The sequence below is a fragment of the Bison bison genome, unplaced genomic scaffold (genome assembly GCF_000754665.1).
Source record: "Bison bison bison isolate TAMUID 2011002044 unplaced genomic scaffold, Bison_UMD1.0 scf7180017864168, whole genome shotgun sequence".
Lineage (NCBI taxonomy): Eukaryota > Metazoa > Chordata > Mammalia > Artiodactyla > Bovidae > Bison > Bison bison.
In genome coordinates this window covers 98070-108821 of record NW_011494740.1, presented here as the reverse complement: position 1 = coordinate 108821, position 10752 = coordinate 98070, and the positions used below count along the sequence as shown (strand labels likewise).

Here is a 10752-nt window from a genome sequence, read left to right as displayed (position 1 = left end):
AGATTGAAGGCAGGAGGAAATGAGACGACAGAGAATGAAGTGGTTGGATGGCATCACTGACTCGATGGACATGAGTTTGAGCAAAGTCTGGGAGTTGGTGATGGACAGTTAAGCCTGGCATGCTCCATCCATGGAGTTGCAAAGACATGGACACGACTGAGTGACTGAACTGAACTGAATGTCTTATAACTACCTCGCTGAAAACCCATTATTTAGTCCTACATATGAATTACTGAGATGGTTCTCCTTTCTTTTTATGTTTACCCAGCTGCCTTTATGTTTCTTATTCTGTTTTCCCCCTTCATTCCATTAATCACTCTTTGATATACTACATATTTATTTATTAGTTCATCTGTAATAGATTACTCCACCCACCTTACCCCTCACCCACCATTAGCAAGTAGGCTAACGTGGGAAGAGAATCTGTGTTACATTCATTCCTGTATTTTCAACAGCTTGAATAATAAATGGCTGTTTGTAGTGCTCACCAAATACCTGTCAGATGAAAGAAAAAAAATTATTCACCAACTTAAGAGTTTGAAATGTTCTTTAATTCATTTTCAAACCAAATCATTTCTCTTTCTTGGTATTCTAGATGTTCTACAGTGTCTCTGTATCTTGACTACAGCCTTGATTTTTTCCTGTCACCTCAGGACACTTGGCCATGTCACCCCTTCACTGTTCATTTGTGCACCTGCTTCATTAATTTACTCACAATGTTTCCCTCACCAAAACCACCTTCTCTCTTTGCTTACCTTAGTCCTACTCATCCTTAATTGCAGATCAGATCTCCATTAGGACATTCCTAAGCCATATGTGTCATCCTTGCACAGGGTCGTACTAATCTCTACATCATTCCAATTTTTGCATATGTGCTGCTGAAGCGAGCACCGTACCCAAGTCATTTAAATTGATTTTGTCTTTTCTTGATACACATGGTGCTGCTTTTATAATTAATTTGCGACTTTATCAAGTGTGACTTTATGTGTCTTGATTATAAAAGCCTTGGCTGCTGCGGCTGCATAGTTGCTCAGTTGTGTCCAACTTTTTGTGACCCCATGGACTGTAGCCCACCAGGCTCCTCTGCCTGTGGAATTTCCCAGGCAAGAACACTGGAGTAGTTACCATTTCCTCCTTCAAGGGATATTCCTTATCCAGAGATCAAACCCTCATCCCTTGTGTCTCCTGCAAAAATATTGGCTAAGTATCCTTAAATCACTGATCATGCCATATGTATTTTGAGCTCCTAACAGTTCACTAAGGTAGATCCTCAGTACATGCTTCATTGATATTTAAACTTTTACTTCTGTTTTATCCTTAATCAATTACTTAAAATATGCAGGATATTGGAAGAGATGATAGGTTGAGTGAACACATGATGTGAGCATGGTAGGGATAAGAAGTTCTTAGGTTTTAGAAATGGCTCCTGACAAGAAACTCATAATCTAAGTGGGGAGTTACATTGCTAACTAGCAAGCAGTTCAGGCTGTGAATGAATGTGCTATTTAAAAATATTGCAAAGGAAGTGAATGTGACCTAGGGGAAAAAGATTTCTCATTGTAAGCATCATTTCAGATGAACCTTGCAGGATAAGTAGGTTTATAATAAGCCATCTTCATGAGGAAAAGCAGCAGCCTATTGGAAGCATATGATAAAATCCCTGAAACTCAAAAACACAAGACCTACTTTTATTTTATTTTTTTTTTTTTAACTTCTTTATTAAGGTGGATACACATTCTCATATTAACAATTCTTGTGAACAAAAGCAACCAAAATAAGACGATAGTAAGATGTGCTTCACATAAAAACAATCAAGTGGCTAAGAGGAGATCTGGCCCTGTACAACAGAAAGATTAGGAAGCAAAACGTGAATAAGTCCTATATTCCAGAAGCTACCCAAATGTATGAGCAAAGACAGCATACCCATAATATAGCTCACTTAGGTTCCTTCTTTATGACGCATAATTCCTTAATTATCCATTTGTGAAATAAGAACAAACATTAAGAAATGTGAAATCCAAATTGCATTCATTTTCACAATATCAATACTAAACTCAAGACAGCAACTTCATCAAATATAAATGTTTCAAAAGTAAAAGGCAATCTTAATTTTTTTTATCCTATGAATAGGGTCTGCAAAAATAGGTAAATTATTTTACTGTACTTGCAGGAGATTCTTTTAAAAAGAATGTTAAGCTAGGGTGATTGAAGCTTACTTATGCATGATATTGGAGACACTTACAGATATGTAAAAGGATTAGGAAAATAGACTGAAAACTGATTTATTTGATTCCTTCCCTGCCAATTCACAGAACTCTCTCTCAGTAAGGTCACAACCAATGATGAATACCAACTCCAAAGGACATCTAATTATCTTCCTAAACAAGCTGTGGTATTTGGTGCTGTTGAAAGACTTTATATCTGGTTTTGTGTTAATGTTCACTTTTTCTGTCTTCCTTACTGTTCCATCTCAGTCTTTTATGCTGGGTTGTATTTCTCTTTTTTGCCTTTAATAGTGCTTGTATTCTCCTTGGTTCTATACTTGACCTTTATCTTCTATCAGTCTAGAATTTCCACTAGATTAACTCATCAAATTATGTATTTCAACTATGTCCTATCTTATGGTGACTTTACTAGAGGACAGTTTCAAGACACTTTTGGTGTACACTCATATCAAGAAAATAATTGGGAGTACATTCCTATTATATTCATTTATACCTATTAATAGGTAAATGTGTGTGTGTGTTCAGTTGCTAAGTTGTGTTTGACTCTTTGCAACCCCATGGACTGTAGTCCACCAGGCTCCTCTGTCCTTGGGATTTCCCAGGGAAGAATACTGGACTGGGTTGTCATTTCCTTCTCCAGGGATTTTCCTGACCCAGGGATCAAACCCACATCCCTACATTGGCAGGATGGTTCTTTACTACTGAACCACCAGGGAAGTCCCTATAGGTAAATGTACCACTATGCTAAAATGTTATATATATCATAAAACATGAAAATATAGATAGAAAAGAATATTACTCAAATAATTGGTATTATAATTTTCATGTATAATGCTAAATTGTTACTCCCACTAACACTATTGTTAATTAAATAGTAGTTACAGAAATATAGTAATATACAGTGTATTGTTTAAGTCTTAGGGTTGCAATATAACAAGCACTTGTTTGAATTTATTTCCAAACATTTCTTAATGTCTGACACAGTGTGAAAGATCCTATACAGAGACACGTCTGCCCAAATGGAGAATGCAAGTTTTGATTGGGTCCCCAAACAGGAAAGGGCCCTTTGACAGGTCAAGGTGTAGGGTTAAACAGCCTTGTTATTTGGGCCCAATGACTCAGCAGACCAATGGTATTAGAGACGTCGGAGGTGAGAAGAGATGTAGAGTGAGTGGAATGTTTATGGGAAAGTTTAATAGAAGAACTGCTTGTGGTTTTTGAGCAAGGCCTTGTTGTCTGCAGCAAAGAATTATAAACTATTAAAAAAAAAAAAAAAATACCCTAAGAGCTTTTTACTTTGGGACATAATGTGACCAAGAGGCCAGAACATGAGCTAGAATTTATCAGATAAAAAAGTACAAGGTTGAGTGTGCCCAGGAGCTATTCATCAGATGACAAAGTATCTAGACTGAACAGGGCTAGATAACACAATAAGACACAGAAGTAGGTGATCCAGTATTTCTTGTTGTCTACCATCATTGCACTGACATCTTTTATTCGACACACAGATTTGGCCTCAGAAGGCCAAGTTAGTTCTTGGATAGTCAGCTTTGTATATTGATGTCATAATGTATTGCTACTGAAATATAGCTCTACCTTGGGTGACCTTCCATCAACAGGGGAAAATCCTGTTAGATCGTGCGACTGATCATCTATTTTCATTATGTATATGTGTTTAAAAAAATTTTTTTTAATTGGAGTATAGTTGCTTTACAATGAAGTTTTAATTTCTGCCATATAGCAAAGTGAGTCAGTTATATGTATACATATATTCCCTCTTTGTCACCACAGAGCACCCAATAGAGTTCACTGTGCTATACTGTAGGTTCTTATTACTCATCTATTGTATACATAGTAGTATATGTATGTCAATCTCAAACTCCCAGTTCATCCCACCTCCCTGTTTCCCCCCACCCCTTGGTGTCCATACATTTGTTGTCTATCTCTGTGTCTCTGTTTCTGCTTTGCATATGGGTACATCTCTACCATTTTTCTAGAACCATGAACGGAGGAGCCTGGTAGGCTGCAGTCCATGGGGTCCCTAAGAGTCAGACACGACTGAGCGACTTCACTTTCACTTTTCACTTTCATGCATTGGAGAAGGAAATGGCAACCCACTCCAGTGTTCTTGCCTGGAGAATCCCAGGGACGGGGGAGCCTGGTGGGCTGCCGTCCATGGGGTCACACAGAGTTGGACATGACTGAAGCGACTTAGCAGCAGCAGCAGCATTAATATATGATATTTGTTTTTTTTTTCTGTTTCTGACTTACTTTACTTTGTATTACAGTTTCTTGGTCCATCCACATCTCAGCACATGGCACAATTTCGTTCATTTTATGGCTGAGTAATATTCCATTCTATATATGTGCCACATCCTCTTAATCTATTCCACACTCCATGTTGATGAATGTGCTGGAACAAATTTATTTCCATGTCCAAGAAACTTAGACAGAGTCCCTACATATTTTGCAGAAATTAACTGAGATAGATTGCAGATCTAAATGTAAAACTTAAAAGTATAAACCTTCTAGGAGAAAACATGGGAGAATATTTAGGTTGGATAATTAGGAAAATTTTTAATGTGAACTTCATATTGCTAAGTCACTTCATTGCTAAGTCACTTCGTGTCCGACTCTGTGTGACTCCATAGACGGCAGCCACCAGGCTCCCCCGTCCCTGGGATTCTCCAGGCAAGAACACTGGAGTGGGTTGCCATTTCCTTCTCCAATGCATGAAAGTGAAAAGTGAAAGGGAAGTCGCTCAGTCGTGTCTGACTCTTAGCGACCCCATGGACTGCAGCCTACCAGGCTCCTCCATCCATGGGATTTTCCAGGCAAGGGTACTGGAGTGGGGTGCCATCGCCTTCTCCGGAACTTCATATTAGGTGATGTTAAATTTCTTGATGATAATAGTGATGTTATGACTGTGAACTGGTGGATAAAGTGTCATAATGTCATCATACACATTTGTATTTGTATATATACATGAAATAAACACACATACACATTTGGACACAGGCAAATGTGGTAAAATGATAACACTTGTTTAATGGTGTTTAAAAAATCCATGCACATTAATTGTGTGATTCTCTCAAGTTTTCCATAGATGTGAAAATTTTCAAAATAGAGTTAGAGGAAAATGTCATTGATTCACATATTTCTTGAATATCTTCCCTATTTCTCTGCCCCTTAACAAGTTAGCTACTTGAAAGTTATCTTCTCATGCTACTTTGACTTTTTTATCCTATGTATAGTATGACTTAGTTGTTAAGAACATGGATTAAGGAGCAAAATAGACTGAGTTTGATTCTTCAGCTTCATCTTAATATTTCTTTGGACAAATTATGAAGCCTCTTTTTTAAGGTGGAATTATAGGAAATTAAAATAATGTAATGAAAGTAAAAGACTTATAGATCTGCTTAATAGTTAAGTATATACTATTGAAAAGTTATTTGTAAGCTAAAAGATGTATGAGGATTAATTTAAAATAAGATACAAAAATGGGAGATAAGGCAAGAGGCACGAATATATCAGGTAGTATTTATTCTGTTGTAAATAAAGCATCTTTTCTATTCAAGCTTGATAAGTAAGGATATCTGTTTGATTATGCAACCAGAGGGAAGGCTTATTCCAGTGACTCTATTTCTGTGTGATTTTTTTGGCTATGCCCCCTTTTCTATTTTGACTTCCTCTCTAGGCTGGCTTACCTCTTGATGGCAAATGGACATTTACTGTGCCAGATATTATATGCATGTTCTATGACATTCAGAGGGAGAAACATCATATGTTTTGTGGATTTCTTTTCAAATATAGGATACACAATTGCCTGAAAATTCCAGAAAATAATTTCTTTTGTCTCATTGACCCTAAGTAAGTTACAGGTTCTTCCCTTACAGACCTCTGGGATTCAGTGTTGCTAAGGATGGGCAAGGGTATTACAGAAATATGCAACAATATCATGGTGCCCTTAGAAATGGCAAACATAAATCAATGCATGCAAGTCTAGCAACTAAAAATAGCCACTGAAATAGAAGGTAATATTGGAAGTACAACATCCATCTAATTCAGAGCTTCTCAAAATTTTTGATATCTGTATTCCTTTTAGCTTGTAAAATATGTTAGGAACCTAAAGAACTTTGTTTATGCGAATTATATCTGTCAGTATTTACAATGTAAGAAAGTAAAATTAATAATTTAAAAGGTATTCATTAATTCATCCAAAAATAAAAATGAGAATATTACACTTTTACTTATATAATTATATTAAAAACATATTGAAAGAAAAATGTTTATTGAATGGCCAAATGTGTCAGACTTCTTATTAAAAATTGGTGGTATGAAATAATTTATGACATGTTTGATACAGGAAAAAGATAGGCTTTCATTTTGTTGTCTAACAAGTACAATTTAATATATAGAATATTCTCTACTTTTAAAGCATTTCCCAGATTCAGTTCTCCTCATCTAATACATGAATTATTGAAATTAGTCTTCTTGCTTCAGGTCCCTTTCCAGTCTGTCACATGATCAGGTTTATAAAATGTAAAGTTATTAATATATCACTCTGCTCTAGGAAGCCTTTAGTATCTGATACCTCTAAAACAGATTTGGATTCCTCTGAATCTGAAGGAATTCCTTAAATTTAAGCTTCTCAGTAACCTTATCCACTTCTACCTTCTCATATTTATCAACAGCTCAACCAATAGTTTTGTAGGCTTTCTGACTCTGTTACATTGTTCAACTCCCTGATCCCATTCCCTGTGCCACACTCATTTCCATAAACATTGACTGGTCATACCCACTGCTGTTTTTTTCCAAATATTAAAATTCCCCTGCTTTATTTATTTTTTTTTATCCCCTGCTTTATTTTAAAGTGCAATTATTTCTGATGCTACTTAAGAACTAAATGTCCCAACTACAAGGATCTCGACTTTCTGAACTCCCAAGTGTGTAGCAAAAGATTTTGTTGACCCAAATTCTACTTTACTCCAATGATTTGGATGAACTTGGGTAAACACCACAATATTTCAAAGTATGAGATTTTTACTGAGGAAAACATGAAAAGTCATGTCTGTATATATGAAATGTCTAGCTTAGTGCCCAGCAGACAATAGGTTCTCAGGGAATTATTTTTTCTATCACATTTGCACTGTAAGGATCAATAAATATTTTTGTTTATTTAAATTTTTGCTATTTTCTCTCTCATTTATGTTTCAATAGCACCTTCACCTTTTGTTAATGCTGTGTATATATCAATCCTTTACATTGGATCAGTCCAGGTTAGTGTTATTCCCAATAACAAGCAAGGGAAGTAAGAAAGAGAAAATAAAACTTCTTTTTAAAAATAATTGTGTTCATAAATTACACAGTCATATATGTAATGAACAATCAAACTACATGAAAATGTAAAATTCATACATTTATCAGTATAAATAGCATGATTTTCACTACAGATTGATAAACCATTAATGTATTCAGATACTCTATTTTGGAGAAGTTGAGAGAAGATTTACCAACACTAAAGAGAAAACTGTTCTTGATTAAAGAATACATGCTCTGCTTGAATTCATGGTGAAGCATAATCTCTTGAACAAATTCAAAACTGAGATTCAAATTCAAACATACTATTTACTTCTGTCATACAGTGTTGCTTAACATGGGATTGATATTTAAAAACTTGGAATATGGGGGCTTTGTAAGATTATGCCTTAGGATTCCAGCAGCATGCCAACAGTATTAAATGGAGGGGACCTTCCTATATAGTTACTTCTATTCCTTACCTTTGTTGGATTTGTTGAAAATTGTAATTCATTATACTCTGAAGTAATAGTTACTACTGTGACTAAATTCATCCTGACACAATTTGTGGTCTCAAGAATAATTATTTACCCTTGATAGAGAACCTTGTAGCTTAGATTTTGGAATATATTTTAGCAGAATCTCTCTCCTCACTGAACTTGCTTATTTGATTCATATACCATAATGTTTTAGTAATTCAGTATTTTATATAAAGAGGCTATTTTCTACTTTCTCAGTATTGCTTGATTTTGAAAATAAAGTTTTATCAAATTAAAATCAATTGTCCATATGGAATGATATTTTAGAATGTTATGTTTTCTTCATAATTTTTTTCATAACATTTATTACTTCCTTATTTCTTAGACTATAAATGAAAGGATTTAACAAAGGAATAACTAGTGTATAAAAAATAGCAAGAGGTATATCTTTATCTTTGTCATTAACTGAATTTGGTCTAATATACATGAAGAGAAGAGAACCATAGAATATTGAGACAGAGACGAAGTGGGATGTACAAGTAGATAAGGCTTTACCTTTTCCTTTTTTGGATTTCATTTTAAAAATCGTGAAAAGGATGAAAAGATAAGAGATTACTACTATGATAATAGAGAATACTTGAACTGACCCTGAAAAGATGAATATCATCAATTCATTGATATAAGGGTCAGCACAGGAGAGTCTATATAATGGAAGAACATCACAAAAAAAGTGATTGATTTGATGAGATCTACAGAAAGTTAACCTAAACAAAAATCCAATGTGAATCATGGAATGCAGGTTTCCAGCTATGTAGGCCCCTGTGGTCATCTGAATGCAGAGTTTCTTTGACATCATAGTGTGGTACTGCAGTGGTTTGCAGATGGCCACATAGCGATCATAGGCCATTGCTGCCAGGAGAAAGCAATCTGCAGTTTCAGCAAGGCAGAGAAAATAAAATTGTGCCATACATTCACAGAGGGAAATCATTCTGTCTTTTGAAAAGAAGTTCTGTAGCATCTTAGGGGTAATGGCACAAGAACAACAGGAATCCATCAGAGCAAGATTCCCCAGGAAGATGTACATTGGTGTGTGAAGACGATGCTCTGTAACTATCAATGCCACCAGGCCAAGATTTCCCACCATGGTGATCAGATAGATGGTAAAGAACACCAGAAACAGAAGGGTCTTCAGCTCTGGATGAACTGTAAATCCTATGAGGATAAATTCAGTTGTCAAGGAGAGGTTATCCTCCGTCATCTCTACTGTTGTCTGTTGAGATAGGAATTATGGAGAGATAAGATTCCAATTTAGAATGGGTATATATATAAAAAAAAGAATGTGTATAACTTTCCTTTTAATATATATATATTTTTTTTAATAAGGAGAAAGCTTCTCTTGCTGTCTTGTGAATACAAGAACACAAACTTCTAGGGAATATTCATCTCCATAACATGTCAGCATCTATGACCTCAACTCTGAAACTCAAAATTCACATGACTATTTGGTAATCACAGGGGAGATGCTAACAGTGGGAAAAGTTTGTCTTTATGAATTTATGGAAATATAGTGTACAAACTAGGTACTCATCTTTGCTTCATTTTGCCCATAAAATTTGTTTCAGTTTTTGTATTAAAGTTTTAAAAAAATGAATTTAAAATTACTTTTTCTATGTATAGAAACTTTTAAAAATTAAATTTTCATAAACTCTCCAAGTGGAATAAACATTTTAAAATAGCATGGAATAGATATGTTAATTTATGTCTTAAGAATTGTTTGAAGATTACTAAGGATTATTGAGAGTACTGTTCAGTTTTAAAGAAAGTAAACTCAGAAAGCTAAGGAGTAAAATAAGAATTGATTATCACCTCTGTATCTCTTTTCCCAGTGTCATACCCATTTTCATAAACACTGACTGTCCATGCCATTATTCCTATTTCTAAGACATCTGCATCCTTTTCTCCTTCATCTAAAGCATGGTTTGTATATCAGATCAGATATACTATTATTTAATAAAGTTAACCAGATACCCCTGATCACACTAATTTTCACTTTCTGGACTCTCCATCATGTCTTGTATACCCAACACAATCTTTGATAACATATCTAATCGACATGGCATTTTTCATAAGTGTGTACAGTTTACTTACTGTATAGTAGACATTTTGAGGTTAGCTGTAACTTACACTTCTTATAGCAGCTGTACAGTGCAAAAGGAGAAAGAACGGTATTGATTCTAGTCCTACTTCCCTCCCAATGATCTGGGATGGGTGAACTTGTTTTCCAGGTCCTACCACTGATCCTTAATAACTTCTTTGGTGGTCCTTACAGTGATCCTCAGTAAACTCTTCTGCAGGTTGAGAAGATTCTACAAGGAGAATTATTCAAAACTCATCACTTAAAAATTAAGATTAATATCTAAAGTATGTGAAAACTCATACAGCTCAATAATAAAAGTATAGACGTTCAGATTAAAAAATGGGCTGAGGAACTACCAAGATAATCTTACAAAAGACATCCAAATGATCAACAGACACATGAAAAGATGGACGACATCACTAATCATTAGAGAAATGCCAATCAAAAGCCATGAGATATTATCTCACACATTTCAGAATGCCTATCATCAAGAGGATGAGAGATAACAACTGTTGCCTACACTGTGGAGAACAGAGAATGTGGCAAGAAGTCTGTTGGTGGAAATGTAAATTGGTTCAGCCACTATGGATGCCAGCATGGTGTTTCCTCAAAC

At 35.2% G+C, this 10752-nt stretch overlaps 1 protein-coding gene across 1 annotated transcript; it reads right to left on the bottom strand.

Annotated features, from left to right (window-relative positions):
- Window positions 1-405: 405 nt before the first annotated feature.
- On the bottom strand, window positions 406-10226 carry LOC104990081 (olfactory receptor 5K1-like). The gene is made up of 4 exons (XM_010842006.1): window positions 10151-10226; window positions 8345-9272; window positions 7028-7056; window positions 406-495 (listed from the first exon to the last, which is right to left on the bottom strand). Exons 2-4 carry the CDS (start codon window positions 9258-9260, stop codon window positions 406-408), a joined length of 1035 nt encoding a protein of 344 aa, XP_010840308.1. The 5' UTR covers window positions 9261-9272; window positions 10151-10226.
- Between the last annotated feature and the right edge of the window lie 526 nt (window positions 10227-10752).

Bases quoted from the DNA above. Each gene is read 5' to 3' on its own strand.
- LOC104990081 (XM_010842006.1), bottom strand. From the start codon at position 9,260: ATGACGGAGGATAACCTCTCCTTGACAACTGAATTTATCCTCATAGGA. The intron at 7,057-8,344 runs AGAAAACATAAC...AAATAAAGCAGG, and splicing joins TGTTATGAAAAAAATTATGA to GGAATTTTAATATTTGGAAA. The intron at 496-7,027 runs GTGGGTATGACC...TTCATCTGACAG, and splicing joins ATATTTGGAAAAAAACAGCA to GTATTTGGTGAGCACTACAA.